A 22,551-nucleotide genomic window follows, 5' to 3' on the forward strand; every position below is an offset into this window, starting at 1 on the left:
GTTCCTCCTCCCAGCCTTGTCCTTTTTGTTTTCCGGGATGAAGGAGGAGCCAATCAGCTCATTCTGTCTGACCAGCTAAAAGAAGAAGAAGACTCCTGCTTTTCTAAAAACGTTTCCAAGCACATCAGCAATCTGAGGCAGGATTCGGCATCTGGTGAGAAGCCGGCTTCAGGCACATCAGTTAGAGGTATCCTCTGTGTTTCTACATGGTTCACATTTTTGGTGGTAAAGTTGAATTCTACCAAACCACGAACTCTCCTCTATTGTCAGAACATGGAGTCCTTATAACGCCTCACGTGTTTTTTAAGAACTGTAGAAAAGGTTTGATCTTCCAGGAAGAGATTCACGTCTCTTCATGTGTTTCACATCAGCTCACAACTCTCCTCAGGCTGTTGTCTGCTCGCAGTTTTTGTCGTATGTCCTACAGTGTAGTGTGATGAGGTCAGGGAAAACATGTGTCTCTACATAGCAACCGCCTGCAGCATATCCTAGACTTTGTGCATGATTTACACTTCAAATCTAATAATTGCTTCAGATTTCATGTGTTAGCATTTCCTAAACTCGCTCATCTCTGTGAAACTGAGTATTTTGCTACTTTTCTACAGTGTCCTTCCTATATTAGTTTCAAGATAAAGCGAATCCATGACCATGTGTACATCGCACAACTGGAGATGAGAGATCATGATGCAAGCAAACATGTGGAGGAACAGCTGTGTCAGACAGCTTATGAAACCTGCAGGATGGCGTCTCCAAGCCGAGCAGAATCAAAATAACTACACAAGCAAGTGACACGGAGAGGAGAGCAGGAAAAGCTGAGAGGAATACACTGGAAAGAATGAGGGCAGGACAGAGAGAGAGAGGGAGAGAGAGAGAGAGAGGGAGAGAGAGAGAGGGGAGAGAGAGAGAGGGAGAGAGAGAGGGGGAGAGAGTGAGAGAGAGACTTGTTAAATGCTGACAAATGGCTGCAAGAGCTAAGCAAGAGGTATTCTAGTTTCTCAAGGACCTACTGGCACACTAACGCCACCTGATGGTCAAAAATACACATAGCATCTTCAAATAAAGGGGTAACACAATTTTTTCTACTTGGAAATACACAACACTTCACCATCATAACAAGCCCCCCCCCCCCAAAAAAAGAAATAAAATACTGAAAAGTCTCCATGCTTGTATGTCACTTTTTTTCAAAATCACCCATGTAAATAACAATATTGGTTTAGCGCATAAAATTAAAATTAAGTGGATAATTAAAAGTAATATTTTACTACTCGGTCAACTATAATGCAAGGTTATTATACTGTATTTCCCTTTTTAATGTTATATTTTCATTAATTTGCACAATAGTTCAGTTCGCGAATATGCAAACTCCCATATGCTTCAGGAGGAAAACAAAATGAGCTCAAGCAATAAAAAATCTGATACTGTTTTGCTGAAAGTAACAAAATGTGTCCAAAAACTGGTTTTGTTTTCGTCTTCTTTGAGCAGTTTTGTTCTAACAAGTTCATGTTGCGTCGTCTTCTTTGTGAATCCAGCACACAGTTTTCATTAAAATGCAAACCCAGCTGAACCTGTGCAGAAAGACTTCAGATGAAGCCAAACAACCAGCCGACAGACGGAATGTTTAATTTGTCAGAAAAGGATTTCTTCAATATGTTGTGTTCACAATATAGCGTGGGATTATATTCATATCCTTTGTATAATATTTCTAATGAAAATAAAAAAAAGAAGTTCTAATAAGTTATTTGTCACACTGCTAACAAATAACGTAGTTTGGCCAGAATACACACGCTGCTTCCAGAAGGACATTGCTCTGTGATTAAATTAAATATTCAGTGTGGTTTGCAGGCTGATAGAATGGACATAAGTGAACTCAGACAGTTTTATTTTTTTCCCATCGTCATTTTTGGGACGAAAGGTAAATCCAGCAGTAAGAATTCAGCAATTCACCCAAACAGGGAGGATGCTAACATGCGAGACGGGCTTCATCGGTGTCATTCCTACAGTTCGTTCTTAAGTCTGCTGTCTGCATGCAGAGAGGTCAACAATGGTGTCATGTTTTAGTAGTTTTCCTCGTTAGAGACGGGCGGCAGCATTTCAAATCATCCGTTCCCTGCGGCGTCTTGATGCTGCAGTATCACGAATTACATTTGTAGCTTGATTTTTTTCCCCTAAGAATCAGAGGAGAGACAGAAGAACTCTTCCAGTGTAAATTAGACACGACAAAGAACACAGCTTTTGCAGCATGAAGTTTTTTTTTTTATTTCCATTAGTGACGAGGAAAAAAAAAAATTCAGAGGCATACTGCAGTTTTGAAGGACACTTCTCATGTACCAGAAACCGAACATTGCTTTGAATTATCACTATCATTTTAAAGGCAGATTACAGATCAATGTTTTAAAAAGCACAAAACTGGTAAATGTATTGATGTAAGGGCAGTGACAGACATAATAAATAATGTATGGAATTTAGGCATGGAGATAAACCTCTGAAATGGACTCATGCTATCAGTAAGCAGAAGAGTGGCGGGACAAGCACTTGCACAAACACACACAAGCACACGCACACATTTTGCAGTTGGTCAATCTAATTAAATTCAGTTTTTAATTAATTGACCTTCCAATGCAAAACATGATGGGAAATACACAGTGTCCCAAAACACATCACTTCCTGAGCTCTGTGCCGTCTGTAAAACTATATTTCCTGTTTTCAATACACTACAAAAATAAAAGATCAATGTAAGATGAAAACCGCGAAGACATTTCAGTACATGACTAAGGAAAAATAAGGAATCATCGCTATACAGAATGAGAAAAAAATGTACAACAAATAGTCAAAACCTTTCTCTCCTAAACCTTTTAGTTCATCAAAAATACCTTTTTTTTAACGTATTATTGTACACTTTCAACTTCACCTTTAACATTCAACAATCAGAACCCTCACGGAGACGTCTAAGGAGGAAGAGGAGGTTTCTGACAGTGATATTCTTCATCATTTCAACATATAAAACAAAAGAAAGAAATCTAAACTCTCCTTATTTCAGTATATGACTTTCTCTATATTCAGCTTACATATGGAATGCTTAAAAATCACGAGTAGCTTTCAAAACATGACACAAACGGCATCAGGTTTTCATTTAGTAACCTAAGCGAGTGGAGCGTTTTAATCATCATCTCCACCCCTGCTGCACCAAGCAGCTTTTATGAATTCTTAATTGTCGACTTGGAAACTGGAAACATCCCAGTTTAGGATGATGTCATCCCTGCCTGTCAGCCAATAAGGATGTGTTAAAGACCGGCGCTCCCAGATAATGTCCTGTCCTGTGTATTTTGCGGTCAGTGCTGTCCGATTCCAGTGAATATTCACAAGCACTTTGGAAGCATGCAGAGATAATAACGTATGACAGATCATGACAAAACTCTGAGCTAAATTCAATTAAACCACTTTTTTTTTTTTTTTTTACAAGTCTTTCATTTTAAAGGTTTAGTTTTCAGTATCTTTTACACAAAACTACTGAAATACTTAGTGTGATGACATTAAACTGAATTTAGCCCTGAGGAAAAAAAAAAGTCAAAGTAAAATCACTGAAAAGTACAAAGAGGCAGTTTGTCATCTACTCGTTAATACAGCATATATTTACCTCATCGTTTCTGTACACTTACCAACTCAATCTACTGTTGAAACTTTAACCTACTGACTCAAATGAATATTGGCCTATGATATCATATGAAATACAATGACAGAGCACACTCCAAAAAAAACTTTCTTTTTGCAAACACAAAGCATGTTCATGTCTTCATTTGTGCCCTTTGACAAAAAGGAATGATACAACTAAAATAAATAGACATGGCACGAGCCTTCTAAGATAAGAAACTGCCTCATTCTTTGCCAATAAGTATTCAGTGTTTTGTTGCCTGAGAATCTGTCCACAGTTATGCTGAGATAAGTAAATAACCGATGGCATGAAAAGAAATCAATTAAACTGCTGTGGCAAGAGGTCTTTAATCGTGAGAGGAATGACTCGAGGAGGCTGAGCTCCAAACGCGTAAGGATCCACCTCTCTCTACGTCCTGTGTCAAAGTCTCAGACCCAGTACTGGTTCTTTTTCAGGGCCGGATTTGTTGTCCGACAGTGCTGCAACAACTCCGGGTCTGCATCTTTGGAATCCATGTTGGACATGGGGATGTTATTGGCCGGATCAGTTTTCCGAAAGGTTTCTGTGCTGGCCACCTCTCCGTTTTTGGGCTTGGATGCTGCGGTCTGGACGTTGTGCTTGCCTGTTTTGTTTTTACGGATCAGGTAGTAAGCCAAGATGGCTGCCAGGAGCAAGAGGAGAAGGATCACCAAGATAGGGATGAGAATAGACCAGAAGTTGCTACGACGAGACACCACAGGATTTTTGTTGGATCCAGAACCAGAAGTGGCAGTTGTAGAAACATCTCCCTGAGGCCAGTCAACATTGTTCCTCCAATGTGGGCTTGCAGAGGTGGCACGGGGGAACCCACCCACATCAGGTATGTCATTACTGTCCTTGGATAGGCCGTCTGACGGAACCCTCAGTAGTGTGGCAGGGTAGACCCCTGAGTCGTTGTAGGGTCCAGTCTTAAAAGAAAGCACACATTCTGCTGGAGGGACCCCGTGGGCTTTGAGCAGGAAGCGGGCTTCGTCCTGAGTGTTACCACCTCTGGATCTTTTAGGGATTTCCATGGCGATACGACCTTCATCTAGGTCCTGCTGGCTGAATGAGTCCACTGGCTGGCCATCACTGGGACCTCCAGACCTCACAAACCGAGCTCCTCGTGGTTGTTGAATAACAGTGAATGTGGGGGAGGTTCTAGTCTTGTTAGCCAGAGGAGTTGCATCCAGAAGCTTCTTGTCAAGTTGGACAAGAGAACCTTGAGGTAAGAGAGGATCCCGGGCGATGTTGGCCAGAGGCTGGACGGTGATGTTGAGCACAGATGACACGTTGGCAGCCCGGCTGCGAGCGACAAATGCAACACTGTCTCGAGGTGAAGTCGACTTTACGAAGCGGACACTGACTCTGCCTTCCTTGATCTGTTTCTGGGTGAAGGCAGATGTGGGCTGCCGGTCCACCATGACAGCTGCATACTTAGGAACACTTGTGATCTTGTAAAGAACATCTTCCTCGACGGGCCCACCAGTCGTGGCTCTCAGCATCTCTTCAGTCACCAGAGTCTCATCATCTCCTTGCTTCACCTTTATCTCAGGGGCTTTGTCCAGAAACAAAGTGCGAGCTAGGACACCGATGTGGAGCGTGTGTGGCTCGGTTTGATATTCTCCATCCGACACAATGAATTCCACAAAACCATCTGCAAGGCTGCCATCACTGTGAAAGCCCACCTGCCCACGATTGACCATCTCCTGTGTGAACTCTGAAATGGCCTTCATTGTGAGGGCATTAACCAGCTGCCCGTTTCTGGGTGCTTTAGTTACCCTGAAGTGCACCTCATCAGGGGGATTGTCTTCATCCTGAGTGTTTAGATGCTTCTGGGTCAAGACGGTCATGGAGCCTTGCAGAACCTCCAGCAACAAGTCTATGGTGACAAGCTCAGGGGGATCAGAGCCCCGCCGTTTGATGGAGAACTTAAAGTCCTCCTCTAGGACAACAGACTCAGCAGGGGAGGCCACGCCACGTCCTGTAGGCTTCAGACGAGCTCTGAAAGAAAAGCTGTCAGAGGAAGCCCCAGAGTCCTCATGGAGGTACTCCAGCTCACCCTGAAACACATCCTCCTGCATGAAGTATGGGGCATCCCGGGGCAGGTCCTGACCCCCCAGAGTGATCCGTCCATGCTCAGGGAAACGCTTTATCTCAAAAGCCACATCCACTCCAGCTCTCTCAGACTCGGGAAGGCTGGCCAGAAGGTTGGAAGCATCAAGAATGGAACCATCAATAGTTTTCCTCTGACCTTGCACGACGTCCAGTCCTGAGTGGAAACAATTAACAAAAAGGATAATTCAAGATTTCATTGAATTAAGTTGTCAGATATACTTTTTAATCCTGTTTTGGATGTTCCTGGCTGCGATTTAATTATACACCACAGAAATTTAATGCTAGACAGATGAGCAAAGGGCTGTTTTTGGCACAACAGCAATGATACATACCTTAACAGCTTTGGATGTGGTCAGTGAAGAATTATACATAATACGAGAATCATTCAAAAACATATAAATAACCAGAATGAACACACTGCAATTTCTTATCGAGGACACAGGACTGAGAATAAATTAAAAAAAACGCTGCCAAAACTAACTCTGGGTCCGAAGCTAGAAATGCTGCAGTCTTGCAATATATCTTGGCGTCTACATGGACAGTAAATTAAACTGGGGAAAGAAGAGAAGGCTCTGTTGAGGCTTTTCCTCCTGAAGAAGGTTGGATCCTTTGATATCAGTGGGGGTTAAAGGTTTATGTCTGTAATCAAGGAGGTCACTGCTGAAAAGAGGACAAAATGGTTCTGTTTTTCCAGCTCCATCCATGCCTCTGTTTTTAGTGAAGCATTCAGTTCCAAACCAGCACACCTTTCAGCTGTTGATCATTCATCATTGGTAATTTTTTTCAATGTGAACTGTAAATTTGTATTTTTCTTTACAAGAGACTTCGTATAAAATGAGTTCCACCACTGCAGAATGATTTAATGTAATGTAACATAAACCACTGTTGTAGCTATTAATTTTCACTCAACTGCATCTCCACATCTGCTAAAACTTGTACTGACATTAATTAATTAATTAATTTATTTATTAATTGCATAGTGATATTGCAAGTGTTAGTATTTAGTAAGTGAACTTTATATGATTTCATCTGCTCTACTGCCTTTTCTTCGAATATACTTTGTTGCCTTTTCCATGTAAATGTGATGGGGTATATTGTTGTTACCATGGTATCGTATCGTATTATATCATTTCGTATCGTTTTGTATCGTATCGCATCGCATCGCATCGCATCGCATCGCATCGCATCGTATCGTTAATTAGACTGGTCGTCTTACAAATACCTATGTATTTTAATAAATCTCCCTCATCTCAACTTACCTTTGTTCCTCCACAGTTGCGAGGAGATGTTGCTGTGAGTAGCGTAGTAAGAGACGGTGATGGGCAGGATGTGATGGACATCTGGGGCTGGTTGGGATGACAGACTGAGCTCTATGGAGTCCCTCACTACCCAAAAAGGCTCCTTGGGTATCTGGTGCTCATAGTAGATCTTTCTGGACTCCAGCTGCATATCGAGGGAAACAATATCTGAGTTTTGTGGTGACATGAAATACATTCTAGAGTCAAAACTGTCATGTTTAACAAAAGCAACTGGGACACATTTATTGTATTTAATCCATAACTTTCACATGTTCACTTCAGCATTTCATTCTTTTTTTTTTCCCATGAAAATTCTTGAAGCTAATTATCTAGAGCTATTGATCACTTATTTTTAGCTGAGTGTTTTATGGAATATAACTGACATTTTAGTTTTCAGTGATATTTCATTATCCTCTCTTTTAATTGTGCTTTCTCCCTCTGACAGTTGGATCCAAGAACCACAGTAGAATGGAACTCAAATGGCTGCAGTCGTGGTTATGGCTCTGGGATGGAGAGTTGGAATGTGACGGACTATGTTTGTTTTCTGAGGTCACTGAGTCCTAAATTCCATCTAAAATAAGGCGCACACGCACGCACACATGCACACAAGTACACATCAGAAGAATTCAAATAATCTCATCTATCAGATCTTTTCAGTTTATTGTCGTGTGAGAAAGTTTCACTACAAACAGTTTGCAGGAAAATTGTTTGTTCTTGTGCTCGTCCAAGAACATTCAAACATTCAAAAATGAGCAGATTTGACTGAGACGGAGGAGCAGATACACAACCACACACACCCACACCCACACCCACACACACACACACACACAACTAAACAAAAACTAAAAACTATTCTGTATCAAAATCCATCCATCCATCCATCCACTGAAGCTGGAGTACCAGAGAGAACCCACACAGGAACAGGGAGAACATGGAGACTCCACACAGAAAGATCCTGTGCCCGAGCCGGGACTCGAACCCAGAACCTTCTAGCGACAGTGCTAATCACTGCACCACTGTGCCGCCCATCAGTATCAAAATATCATCATTAATAATTTGGCTTTCATAAAATGCACGACTTACTTATGTAATCTGAATACTAATCAATGTAAGAGGAGCTTTACAAGCACTTTGCCTGTCAAAGACTTGAGCTGACATCCCATTAAAAATGAGTTTTTATTGCCTTCATCACATACATTGAGAGAGGAGGAAATTCAGGTTCTTGTTTCATATGAACAGACACTATTTGTAGTTAAAACCCAGAATTATAACTGCCTCCATCCCTCTCTGCCCTTGGGCCACGAGTGTGAATCCTCACTGATTGTGTCCCTGATAAATGGTTGCATGTAAGACGGACGGAGTTATTTTACCATAACAAAGACAAATGCAACACAACAAAATAAACAACAATTTAAATTTTTGGTGACTGAAAGCACAAAAAGCTTAAAATGTATTTCAGTCACAGGAGCACTGACAACACTGTGGCACATTAGTATGTTCAATGATGCCCCCTGTTGGTGAAAAAGAAGAATATCTTCCACATCATGAAAGCTTCAGATACCGCTCAGCATTTATGAGCAAAACTGACTTGAAAACAGTTTCAGTGACAGTGAGACTTCTTTTGGACAGTCTTACGCTAAAGCTCGGTTTTACGTAGAGAATTTCATGTTCATTCTCAGTAGTTTGGGTCCTGAAGAATCAAAATCTTATCAAACTCACAAAAGTGTCGAGGGCAAATCTCACATGGGGCAATATTTAATCAGAGCAAAGCGTGTGTTGAAATACCATTCTGAATTATTGTGATGCTGCAGAGACATCGCCAACTGCAAACTGTACTACATACTTAGATCAGAAATTTGTTAGGTTCAGACCCTCACAAAGAAAAACCCCACACATTTTTATACATTTTTAAAATTAAAGGTGAATAATGACACCAGTGTATCAGAAGATGGAGCACAGAAGTACAGGGTTGTAGTTTCTTGTTTTTTTTTTTAATTATTTTTTGGTGTTGCTACAACCAAAGTGTTTGTGCATTTCTGGCCTTACGGCTGGTTAAAAAAAACATGGATTATACTGGATGATGCACTTGAAAGTGTGTTCCAGCCATTTTTGGACAGTTTTACTGCTGTTTGGTGTTGGTGGCTGCGGGGCACCATTAGCTTCAAGCTAAATATATTTTTACACATTATGGAGTCATAAAGGGGTGACACCACTGTGAACAACATCTTCATGAACTCAAGGCACGTATTTATTCATATCTGACAGTTTTTGGGTGAAGTTTTGCTTTCAGAGTCGTACCTGGAGGTGATGAGAGGAGGATTAGTTGCATTTTATGCACTAAACTGGCATTACGTCTCCTTACGTCTGTCTGCTGTTGTACGCAGCAGATGGCTGTGTAATAACTCACATTTACGATATTAATAGAAATGTTAAACCTGAATGTGAGGAGGATTGACCTTAAATTGGTTCTTTAATGCAACGGATTATGAAAGTAAAATCCTCTTCCCAAAAAGTTTTACTACACAAACTATTTAGACACGAGTTTACGCTGGGCTTTTATGCTAATGCATGTATTATTTTGACTTATTGTAACCACTGTTTTTACAAATACAGAACCAAAAGTTTGATATTGAGATAAATCCAAGTCTTGTTTCTTTCTGTCATTCTTTGATAGTCATAGAATGACAGATAGAATAAATCAGGCGAGGCCTAAACCTGCACATATCCAGTTTTGTTTATTTTAGTGCTAAAGAAACCATTATTCATCAACATTTATATTTATATTTTGTGTACAAAACAAACCATGGGAAAAAAAAACCCTGCCAAAATGATTTACCTGAGTTTGAGTGAAGCTGGTAATTTCTTCAAACTGGTTCCTGTTGTTGGCCAGGATGAGTCTTCCCAGGCGTGGAGGATGGATGAGGGAGTAGGTGATCTCGTTTCCATCCTCGTTGGTTACAGCTCCCAGATTGGCACTTGTGATGAGTTGCCTTGTTCCTGCAGAGAGAGAGAGAGAGAGAGACAGAGAGAGAGAGACAGAGAGAGACACACACACACACACACACAATTATAAATATGTATATTTATAAATTGATGAATCATGAACTATTGACATAAGTAGACGTAAAAGCTTTCATAATCAAAGTAATAGTGCCACCCAGTGGTACCAGGAAGTAAAGCTGTCGTAAAAAAACGCACTCCTGTATGTTTGAATAATTTCAGTTTATCTTATTTTGTTCACTCACATATTTATTTCTTTTTATTCATTTCTTTCTTAAATTTTATTCCTGTCTTGACAACAGTCAAGGCTCACAGCTCTAGGAGGCTGTCATGAACAAGTGTGTGACTAAATAAATTACTAGAACATAATTAGTACATGGAAACATTGGGAAATGGCTGGATATGACAATAATTACACATTTAGCAAATCAAATCTGAGACTTTTCAACATCTTACCTGGAAATACCATGAGCTCGTCTTGTGTTACCATGGTGATAGTGAGAGGCCTGGCTGTGACGACAAATTGGTAGAGTGGCGATGTGTGTTCACCGTCTGTCACGGTGAAGCTGAAACCACCAGACTCTTCACCTGGAGCAGGGGGAAGAGTTTTAATCTAATCTATCAGTCAAAATGAGTGTCTGTCTTCTCATCTTTCTTTCTACTAACACTTCTACTCCTTGTCAATAAAGTCCCAATGTGTAATTTAATATCATCTAATACATATGCAGGAGAAAAGAGGGAATTAAAGTGCACTTTGGAGTATATTTGCATACTGCACCGGACCTCTGACTACAAGGATCAATACCAGCGACCTTCTCATGAATACACAACCCACTTTCTTTACTGTTAGTTAAGCAGCCTCACCCGCGTGAATGAAGATGACCTCCCCTTTGTCAATCTGTGCCTGTGTGAAATTATGGACGTGCACGTCAGGCCTCTCTTTCAGCGCCACCATCCCGTTTATTGGCATCTCCACATGGTAGACGAGCTCCTCAGCAGGGGTATCGGCATCCTCCGTTTTCAGCATGCTGGAGGTAATGTCAGCTTCCTCATCTGCAAGAACCTGTGAAATATGAGCGAGAGAGAGAGAGAGAGAAAGAGACCAAACCATACAAATTTATCCTCTGACCAATATAATTCAAGGCAACAGTCAAAAGTTTACTGGGAAACAGTGATAGGCTGCTTGATTGGAAAGAGAGACAGAGAGAAACAGAACAATAGAGAGGTAGAAAAATAGCAGAAAAGATAGGATGATATGACAATAGAACCGTACAATTGCTAGGGTGACGGAGCGGTGGGATGACTTAACAATAGATGGACAGATGGATAGATAGATAGATAGACAGACGGACAGAAAAACAACACGGAGCCTATTGTACCAACAGCCTCCTCTGAGGTAACAACTAAAATGCTGAATTATTTGGGGGTGGCTGTCTAGACACTCCTGTTATCAGAAGATGGAGCGCAGCAGTGCAGGCTGAATGCCTCTCCCTGGGTGCAGGGGCTATAATTGACTTCTAATGGTCGACCGGCTGAGAGGAGCATTAATTGAAAGAAATGGGCCAGATCCCCAGAAAGACATACTTAAATAGCCGGAATCAGCTGGGAGAGGGAGCTGAGGGTGCCCTGCAGTAAGAGGTACATATCGATCTGGAAAGCCATTGGCCCTCTGATAGCCCTCTGCTCCCACAGGAGACCGACAGCTCAGCCAGTAGAGGGGAGAAGCCTCAGTCCTGGATAATAATGCTTCAGGTGTCACTCACTGACAGGAAGTTATATTTAGCAGTTAAAATAGCTTATCATTACACGATTGTCGTATTGACAATGTGTTCTCTTGTAAGTTGTCAGCAATGAGCTTGACATAAAACTGAAATTTAATAGGGCAGCAGAGATGAGATCATTCTCTGGAGGTTCATCATGATTATTGATGTCTCTGACATTTCTAATCATTATATCTATTATTAAAAATTTGTGATACTTTACACTGAATATGCCTCTTTTTCCTTTCAAGTACTCCACTAGTTGTCTTGAGAAGATGTTTTACTCCTTCTTGCATTTCTTATTGTGACTCTTATTGCCACTGCAACTCTGATTAGCTTGAAGCTAATAGCTACTGAGCGCTAACGACCGCTACAGCAACAAACAACAGCAAAACTGACACATTTATATAATCCATGCCTTCTTTATCTGGCCATATGCTGCGGTAGTCCACAAACACTTTGATTTGAGATTACTAACAAATATAAAACTACCAAAATATAACCCCTCTAGTGCCTCTAATAGCACATGTGAGTTGGTTCAAATAACATTTTGGGGCAGCTGTACTTTTGTTTTGGTGCAACAGCTGTTGTTAACCATCAGTCGCTATTAGCTGCTAGCTAAACATACATGGCTGGCTCTTTCTCAATTCCGGAGTCCAGGAGAAGTGATGCAGGAGGAGAAAAAAAATTCTTTGTGAGCTCAAGACACTTATTTGTGAGAATATAACAAGCAAAAATCCTGTTGGATGTAAAGCATCACATTCAAGGTTACACATTCCCTAAAATGTAAACAATTAATTGAATAAAAGCTTTTTAACTTCGTGCACGTTCATCTCTTGTCTGTCATTTCAGACCATCCCGGACCAGATGTAACAAATGTGTTGTGTGGTGGAAAATGAAGCCGCCGAAGCGTCCCATTCAGTCATGCACTCCACCAAAGCTCCGTCAGCATGATACACATTATCAGACGTTCAAAGTCATTGCAGATCATTCCATTACGTGATGGTAGATTGGCTCTTTGTTCCTCCTGATTGATTGTTCTGGTGACAAGTTCACAGCCAAGTCATTCGAGCTGAAGGGAAATCAGCAGTAATTTTCATGTTCATCATACAAACTCAGAAGCTATACATTTTATTTCATCGGTGCAGTGACAGAGGAGGTCATGATAAAGTAGGCTGTCATATCTTTATGAACTTGTGGTCATGCACGCCTTGAAACTTTACAGGAGACTTCAAAAAGATGAGTTTTCATATGGGAGAAAAGAAAGACTTTTAAAAGTAAGTACATTGTTAAACTTTTACGATTTGAATGTAACATAAAATCTGGTATGTTACTTTTACAAAAAAACAAAGAGGGTAGTTATGTTTAATCTGGCAGTTAATCGCATCCATCCATCCATTTTCTTTACCGCTTATCTGTTTACGGTCGTGTGTGTGTGTGTGGTGGTGGTGGGGGGGCTTAAGCTTATCCCAGCTGATATAGGAGCAATTAGGGCCAAGTTTCTTGCTCTAGGATACTTTGACATCGTCACCGAGGGAAGTGGGGATTGAACCAGCAACCCTTTTGTTGCTAGACAGCCACTCTACCTCTGAGCTGTGCCGCCTTTCACGGTTAATTGCATCATCTTTTAAACGTCCAAAGGCTAAATGTGCAGGCTCAGTCAATGAGGGTGCATTTGGAGGTAAAAGATGGAGGGTGAAAGAAGTCTGGTTGTCTATGTAATAAAAGATCCAAAACTTCTCCAAAATCATTTAAAATGCACGGTTCGTTCTGTCACTTTGGGTCATTGTGAAATAATAACATAAATTCCTTTTTGGCTGATAAGAGATGCTATTCAAAAACCAAAAAATGACCTGAATGATTAAAGGGAGACTGAAATAAATGAGGTCTTAAGGTGCCTTTTAATGGAAAGAGCCTTTGTGAGATGTTCTTAGACTGAGGGCCAGGTGCGGGGAAAAGAGCAGAGGACTCTGGTTCCCATCGTCCTGAGACGTGTAGGGGAATGTGGAGCAGAGGTTGAGTGGTTTGACGGTCGAGATGAGGTCACTGAGGTTGCTGGGACTTCATTGTAAGGAAATGATAATAAAAAAGAGGTCTGAATCTGGGATTAAACCTGGACTATTACAGTAGAGCTTCAAGTCCTGCTACTTGAACTTGCACACAGCAGAAACCATCAGGATCTGGACCTGGAGAGTTCTAGGTTCAACAATGGTTCCACCAGAACTGCTGCAAACAAGTCACCTACAGGGACTACTTACCATATGGCACTGTGATGTCATACATGGAGCCTGGCGACCATTTCGCCTCGTGGGAGGGGGTCAGTCTCTTGCAGCGCTTTTTTAGCTTATAGATAATTTCTGTCACCTTCCCTGTCACGGGATCCTATCAGGAACTCCTCAAGCCTTTGATAGTTTGGTAACAATAGCTACTTCTATGTGTTTCAGCCAACATCAACAAACACTCCAGTGTTCTATGGACACCAGGGAACCTCTGGTATGAAGCAGATTCTCCACCTACTCAGGGCACTGTACCAGACCTACAGATGCTGATAGTTTGTCCAGCCTCAGGCGGGGGTGTGGACACAGAACCCAAACCATCTGGATTTTGTTGTGAAAGCAGCCTTGATTGTTTCAATGTATAAAACCGTATTCCTAACACACCATCAGGATTGGTTTCAGTGATTTGGAGACTCAAGACAAGCACAAGAGATCTTGTTCTATTTTGCTTAATAAGAGCTGGTGAACAAAAACCGTTTAACAGAAAGGTTAATGTCATATCCTCCCCTGCTGGCTGCTTTATTCACACTTTCCATGAACTCCACATCTCCTCCTTATTCCTCTTTTCCTACTCGAATCATTTGGAAACGCAGCACGGTAACACAAATCGTGACTATTTGTCAAACTGTGGAGTCATTTTGATTTGCATCAAACACAGATCATAAAATTACAGGAAAGTCCAGGTAGAACAGACCATTAAAATTCATCATATTTTCATATAAATGAACAGTACCGTACAATCAAGCCCTCAACGAACAAGTTCACACAGTGATCACTTCATTGTGCAGCTCTTACAAGCTTCTCTGTTCTTTTATGTCTATGCTTCAAGCCAAATGGACCTTCCTCAGGTCTCTGAGTAAACATAAAATTCACCAGTAAGAGTCTGGCTTGGTCTTACTGTATGTCACACATGCACCAGGGATGATTTCCAACAGCTGCTCTCTTGTTTCTCTTCCCCTTGCTCACAGAAAGACAGATGACTCCTTTCACTCAAGGTACAGATGGACGAGTCAGCGAATAATTCTCCTCACATAACCAACTTTTCATTATTAAAGGGAGCATCGTTGCAGGCAACACCCACTGTTATACTGTAACACCTCATCACGATTGCTCCACCACCATTACCAACTGAAAATAGCATCTATTAATTCCTCCACCATAAAAAAGCAACAGAGAAAAATATGCTAATTAAAACATCAACTTTGAAAAGTATTTCAATGTCACCAGCACAAGCTTTGCGACTGAATCTTCTCCCAGTTGCTTCAGTTTGTTTACAGTAACTTTATTAAATTAACTGCCAACTGTCGCCTTCTTAAAAGATTATCAATCAAGCGTTCGACCAGATTGCTGTAAAGGCCCACCACAATCAAGTTTAAATCTCTCTAGGCTATGCTGCAATTTGTTCCAGGTGTGTGGAGCAAAAAATCAAAAAAGCAGTGTTTCCTACATCAGAGCTAATCTAAGAAACCTGAGGAACCAACCAGCTCGGAGCTTGTATGAACACAAGAGTCAGAAAGACATACCAGATAAAAGTGTATCTCTCACAGATCTTGTCATAATTACAGTTAAGGACAGATGTGTCATCTTCTCATCATCATTATGTCATCAACAACATTTGCAGATGAATGTATGTTAATGATCTTGTCCCATGACAATCGGATAAATTACAGTGCAATTTACGGAGCAGCTGATGTGAAACGCTACTTTCTCTATTTCTAAAATTAATGATTAAATGGCTCGGAGGTAGTGTGGACGTCTGGCAACCGAAGGCTTGCTGTTCGATCCTCACTTCACCATGCTGAAGTACGCTTGAGCAAGATACTGAGACCCTCATTGCTCCTGATGGCCCTGTGACAGACTGGTAACCCATCCAGGGTGAACCCTGCCTCTCACCCAATGTCAGCTCGCATAGGCACCCCCACCCCCGCGACCCTTAACGGATAAGTGGTGTAGAAAATGGGTGGATGGAAGGATGGATGGATGATAAAAATGGCCTGCCAGTGCCACAATGGGGATAACGATCACCATTTATGTGGCATGTGACATGTTCAACTTTAAAATACAGAATGTATTTAGGATAAAAAAGGCACCAGAAGGCTGTGAGAGTTTCTTACAGAATAGAAAAAGAGTAAAATTAGGTCACACCACGAGGTTCAGGTTCTCGTACCAGTCGAGCTGGACACGGTTGTGCTGGGCAATCTACAGTTGACAACACTAGATGGCCCCATCAGCCCACTGCAGCCCAGCCAGGCACCAGGCAGTCTGCAGCAGGTAATCTGAAAATGCTCTTGCAAATTAATGTTTTATGTAACCACCAATGCTTTTAGCACCTAAGAGGATGGACTGTAAATCTAGTTTGAAACAGTGACTGATATTTTCTTTGCAGGCGGTAATGAAGGAGCTGCCATAAGCAAAAGATTTAGTTTGTTGATGACTCAACAGGATACTACCATCTCGAAAATGTTCTCTGTGTGGCGCCAGATATCTGAAGCAATATCCCAAACTGCCCAGGCAGCCAGAAGTGCTGGCTAAGTAGAGGGTGCAGCTACAGTAGAGGGGTAAAACTGATCAAACCATGTGAAAAATAATAAAGATCGTCTATTCCCATAGGTGACAGTAGCTGTAGTCCAAGAGGGACGCAAAGCAGAGATGCATTTCATTGGGATTTCAGCTCCTCATCTGCAGTCAGAGAAATCCTCCTAAATTCCTGATGCACACTCTCTTTTGATTTGGGCTTCATGGAGGATGAGACGAAATACTTCCGCGATCACTCGCTGTTCATTTGTCTAATATGCATATGAGGAGGGTGTTCAAAGCAAAGGTGTTTAGAGAGTTATATAATCATGCAATTAATGTATGGCTTTAATACAGATCGCAAACTACATGACACATTTTCACACAATTTTTGTCAGCTGCATGTACAGTAAGTAGAACAAGACAATGCAAATCCTAATCAGGACCAACTGTATCCTATAGATAGGACCAAAGGGAGGAAATGGAGAACTTGAAACATGCTGATCATGCCCCTGTTAGTCTTAAGACCCGATCATCTACTGCAGAGGTCACCACACACACACACACACACACACACACACACACACACACACACACACACACACACACACACACACACACACACACATACACACACACCACATTTCCTGCTCTAAATCAATCAAATGCCACTCGACCAGTGCTTGGAGGAGTCGTCCACATATGATTGTGTTTGATTCTGCAGCCGCAGCAAAAGAGGAACAGGGAATGGATGCTGCCTTCGCTCTGCCAGAAAGCCGCGGTCTCGTCAACCATCTTGGTTTTCCAAAAATACAGGTTGCCAGGGAGACGGGGAGCCGCAGGCAGAGCAGGGAGGGCTGAATGACACAGTTGGTTTCCAGTTCTGTGAGCTGATTACTTCTGCCTTTTTCCAATTGCCTGCCTACTCCTACAGTAGGGTCTACTTCAGAGATTCTTCAAAACTTTTCCTTCATGACAGACAAAACTCTGTTTGAATGCATAAATATGAAGAAATGCATTTATGTCTTGAAATGTGTGTTCCATTCATAATTCAAGACATGTTACTCACTACTTCTTAACAGTAAATCTGTAATTATGGTGCAATTATAAGTAATTATGCTATAATCCTGCAGCGCAATTCAAATCAATGACATCATCGTGTCTAATAGTGAGATTTAGTGACCAGGTATTCATTTACATGACTTTTTGAAATCCACGCTAGGAAAACATTTCAATAAAACACATTGTGATCAAAAATACTGACAAAACTCTGAATTCATGACAATATCTCATAGATAAACTAAGGAATTAAGGAAAAACCCATAGGAAGCGCAAAAGTGCTTCAGTTTGTGATTTGGTCACAGGTACTGCCATCTAGTGGCAGAAGAAGTGTGCCCCCCCCCCCCTTTTTTTTTGGAACAAACATACCACATCACACAACACAGTTAGTGCTACATAATCACTAAGTGCTGGGTCTTGGACCCTCTGACTTATTCTACCACACAGGACAAAGAGGAGAGGAGTCAGGTTAAGTGCCTTGGTGCTTGTCACATGTCATATTTCAAAAGTACACAGTTTTATTCAAATTTGGATATTGTGTGGCATACAACATAACAAGATTTCTTAAAGGAAATAGAATATTTCTTTTTTGCTCTACTGCAAACTGAGATAACAGCACATTTGGTGCTCCGTTAAAATGCATATCGATTCCGTTTACCTGAAGTTCTGCTGGCTGTGAATCACTGGTCTTTTTTTTTCTTCTTCTGTGACTCAGTTGATTTACTCTCCACATTTTAGAACAGTCATGCTGAGAATATGCTAATTCACTCCTCCTTTATGGCTTTTTATGAAACCAAATATGCCGTGGAGGCCACTGCCGTACCAGTGCAGCATGCGTCATTGTCTGTGAGGTCAGCTCCCTTCCGTGTCTAAGTAGGAAAATCTCTGCATTTATTGTGCTTGCCGTACATGATGAGAATCTGATTTTTTTTTTAGGTCATACTGGATCCATGACGGTGCAGTTTAACTACAGCTGGTAGATATTAGAAAGAACAGCAGAGCAACTGTAGAGCTCACTCGAAGTTCACTCACTTTTTTTTAAACCATCATCAGTTCATACCATTATGGCACCTCTCTCCCCTAAAACCTTAATGTAAATGTATTCCCACGCCAGCCGACACATTCCAAAGCTGTTTTAACAGAAAATAAAACAATATCAAGACTGAATATTGTAGCACACGGAGGTCCTTTTTTTTTTTTTTTAAATAAACGGACCTCTTTTCAACACGTCGGATTCTCACAGAGACATTTATCTGCCTTGCTTTTATAATGTGTGATGTTTGGACATCAGACCAATCATGCGATCTCTGGTGCAGGTGGGAATGCCTTCAGCCAGTCAGTCACACTCTTAGTGTGAGCGAAAGCACCAAAAATAACATGAAATAAGTTGGAACTGCCATTAACTTGAAAGGATGCAGGTTATTTTCTCCACAGTTTGATCTTGTCTGTGCACAATAGTCTCATGTTTGAAGGGTGGAACTAAAAAGCTTGTTTGTTCCTGTTTTACATGGAATGACGCCTGTGGTCAAAAAAGTATGCAATTAACTAAAAGTTCACAGTTTACAGGCTTAAAAGATTTTTCCTTCAGCAACATTTCAGAGGAGAAATGCTCAAAGGAAAAGCAAATGTACTTCAGGAAAAAAAAGAAGCAGCAAGAACATTACCTCCAGTCCCGTGTTATGTGTCAGCATCGGCGGCTCATCGTTGACTGCTATGACAGTTACTGAGATGGTGACAGCGAGACTCCGGCGTTCAATCTCATAAGCCGAGGCGGAGATTGTAAAACTGTCCTCGGTGGTCTCTGTGCTGTCATGCATATAGTAGATGTGTCCAAGTTTTATCTGGAGAAGACAAAAAGGATCCAGTTGTCACTCATTTCAAAATCAGACTTGATGGGTAGGAAACAGCAAATAGGGACAGGCCAGGCCAGGCAAGTGTGCAAGGTGCGGTAAAATATGACACAATGACTGTGTCTCTTTGTAAGAACAAATCTGAGAAAACGTGCCGCAAAAATTCACCATTAAAGGGATCATTTGTAAGCACCTTCAGCAAACACTGGTCTCATAGTACCACTTTGCTCCTCAAGAGGCAATAGTGAGTAACCGAAGTGTGAGAAGCAGCCCAAGTCAGCCACCTGACAGGGGAAACATACGTCAGGCTCATGCTAAGGAAGTTAGCATTTACATGTGTCCGAATCAGCCAACATCAACCGTACAGTGTGGTGGCAGATGCATTAAAATCATAGGGACATTGGAGAACGTTATCAAGTACAGTCGCATTGCAACAGGGAGGTAAACCTTGACACATCCGAAAAAAACAACATATTTTTAAAGAATAAATTCCATTTCAATAAAGCTGTGTTTTCTAATTTCATGTGCCTGTTTGTTGCCGCGCGTGTTGTCTAAATGTGATATGACATGTCTGCATTTTGTGGAAAAGAAAAAGCTAAACGTTCATGCTGGCTTGGCGGTATATAGTAACGATGAATGAATATTTACAAGAATTATACTATAGCTGCCACAACATCTGCCGCTACAAACATAATCAGTGTTTCAGTAAGTGTAGCTTTGTAACTTTATTATTCTTAAAAAAAAAAAAGCCCAATAATTAGCTTTGTTGTTGAAGTTTGTTTTCAGAAGGTGAGAAAATAAACTGCCAACCTTATCTTTGTGCGGTACACAGTTTGGCTTTGGTGTTCTGTACAGATAATATATCTTTTCAGAGTTTTGAGACAAAAGCTATAATCAGGCTGTAAAGTCTGGCAGCAAGAGGGATAAGCAGAATCTCTCCTGTGGGATGAAACCTCGCACAAAGGAATCACTCATCCAATGTCAAGTGAGCTTGATGGAAAAAAGTACCTGTAGCTGGGTGAAGCCAAGTGTGTTTACTCAATACATAAAGGAAAAAAACACTCTGCACCCAGCAGACAGTTCTGGATCAAATAATCAGCCAAACTTTCATTTTCTAACTTTTTAACACAATTACAGGGACTCGCTCTCAAGAGGACATTTAGTAAATTTGTCATGATAAAAGCCAGTAAACTGCTGTGACGAGAGGACTGGCCTCAGGGAGCAGGAAGTGCCAAATGGATCCCATATGACTGGCGTCCTTCTGGAATAACAACTCCCCTCCAAACTGATGGAGGAGAGTCAGTGAGACGGATGATCAGTCTGCTTGCTGGGACGATAACTAGCTGGTATTAGGTGGACATATCGCCATCAAGGTTGCTTATTTGAAGACTGACGTGACAACATTTGTATCTTTTATATGTTGGAAAAAGTGGTCTTTGTCATTTGGGTCTCCACAGATGGGGGACCTAATGGAGTCCTAATGGAGCGCTCAAGCTGATTTAAGTTAGTGGAACAAAGTGTTTCATGTTGCCTTAAGTTGGATTCCACTTTACTAAGCATATGTTGCAAAATGTGTACAAGACTTTATGGTTCGGAGAGGAAGCCCGCGCCCCGGCGAGTTAAATGATGTACGTTATGGGACACAAATTCCAGGCCAGTGCGACACATCTGGGCCACATGGCACAAGGAATTACTTTACATTCTTGTGGCGTTCATGTACATCTTCCCCATAAGTCACTCTCAGTGTTTCCCACTGTCCCCCATGTTGTAGGCTTACATAACCTCCCTCCGACTGAATAGGATTATCTCAAAATTACCACACACACACACACACACACACACACACACACACACACACACACACACACACACACACACACACACACACACACACACACACACACACACACGAAACCAGGAAAATCCAGTGTCCAGTCCCAGGGGTAAAACTGTCCACAGCAACGCACATAAGAAGAAGAAAAAAACACAAAAAAACAGTACGATATAGAAAAACTACACTCACATCCGACTTTAATTTTTCAATGTGGTATTCATTGGGGAGGACTGACTGTGTTTCATTCTTTGAGTATTGCAGTCAAAGAAAAGTACACACACTGTACACACAAAAAAGTCTCGAAGAAGCAGTATAAAGGAGTCAAAGCTTTGTCTTTTCCTCTGAGACGTTGCCATAGTGGCGTATGATGATATCAATGCCCATTTTTGCCTCCCCACCAGGAATGTAATTGCTGCAATACACTCAACATTTTCGACTTGCACACTGTGATCTTCAAGAGACGGTATGAGTGAGTCTGGCAGCAACAAAGCTTGTGAGGTTTGTGTGCACTCACATTATTATAGGAATATACCGGGCCAGTTTATTTTGGCTTCAGGCGGTCCAAAAGCATCGTCAGTTTTTCCACAATGGTTCAGCAAAGAGAGAGCACTAGATGCAGAGCAGGGCTACATGTAGGAGCTCTGAGATATGTGTCTGACTTGCTCAAACTAAAATATGTGGTCCATTCAGAATGCATGAGGTTTTTCCACCGGTAACTACTCATGTATTTTTAATATTTTCCTAAAGCTGGGCCTCTGAACCACACTGAGGGAGACCAGATAACTATGCAGGCTGCTCCCACATTCTCCCGCTCTCTCCTTTTGGTAGAAAATCCGCAACAGCAATGAGTAGTAACTGGGGAAAGTTCCACGATGACGCCTTGCTGTGGTAATCCTCTTGAACAAGCACCCTGTCTAGTTGTGAGAGAAAGATGTTATACTCCCTGGAGTTATTAAGATGGGATAAACTATGGATAATTCGTTTTTGGAGTCTCTTTTGGGAAGATTTACATAAACACTGTAACTGAATACTAGCTCAAATTAAATAGAGCAGGTGCTGGACAATCCAGTGTGATGAGGTGACGAATCACAATGGGCTTCATTTGTGAAAGACATTGTGTACCTCTTGTCTTTGTAAGCCTGGGTGATTGCCACTTACAAGATGTACAAAATTGT

General features: G+C 41.4%; 1 protein-coding gene across 1 annotated transcript in view; it reads right to left on the reverse strand.

The window, feature by feature from the left end:
• Positions 1 to 2,272: 2,272 nt before the first annotated feature.
• The window catches only part of cspg4 (chondroitin sulfate proteoglycan 4), a 73,509-nt gene continuing 53,230 nt past the window's right edge, over positions 2,273 to 22,551 (reverse strand). Inside the window, exons 6-11 of the mRNA XM_086209600.1 lie at positions 19,357 to 19,533; positions 10,948 to 11,146; positions 10,540 to 10,671; positions 9,920 to 10,080; positions 7,045 to 7,228; positions 2,273 to 5,939 (exon numbers count right to left, since the gene is read on the reverse strand). Coding sequence (XP_086065726.1) covers positions 4,078 to 5,939; positions 7,045 to 7,228; positions 9,920 to 10,080; positions 10,540 to 10,671; positions 10,948 to 11,146; positions 19,357 to 19,533 — 2,715 coding nt within the window. The 3' untranslated portion in view covers positions 2,273 to 4,077. The remainder of the gene's footprint in view (positions 5,940 to 7,044; positions 7,229 to 9,919; positions 10,081 to 10,539; positions 10,672 to 10,947; positions 11,147 to 19,356; positions 19,534 to 22,551) is intronic.

The sequence above is a fragment of the Aulostomus chinensis genome, chromosome 7 (assembly GCF_037954235.1).
Source record: "Aulostomus chinensis isolate RoL2024-O1b breed Wild chromosome 7, RoL_Achi_v1.0, whole genome shotgun sequence".
NCBI lineage: Eukaryota > Metazoa > Chordata > Actinopteri > Syngnathiformes > Aulostomidae > Aulostomus > Aulostomus chinensis.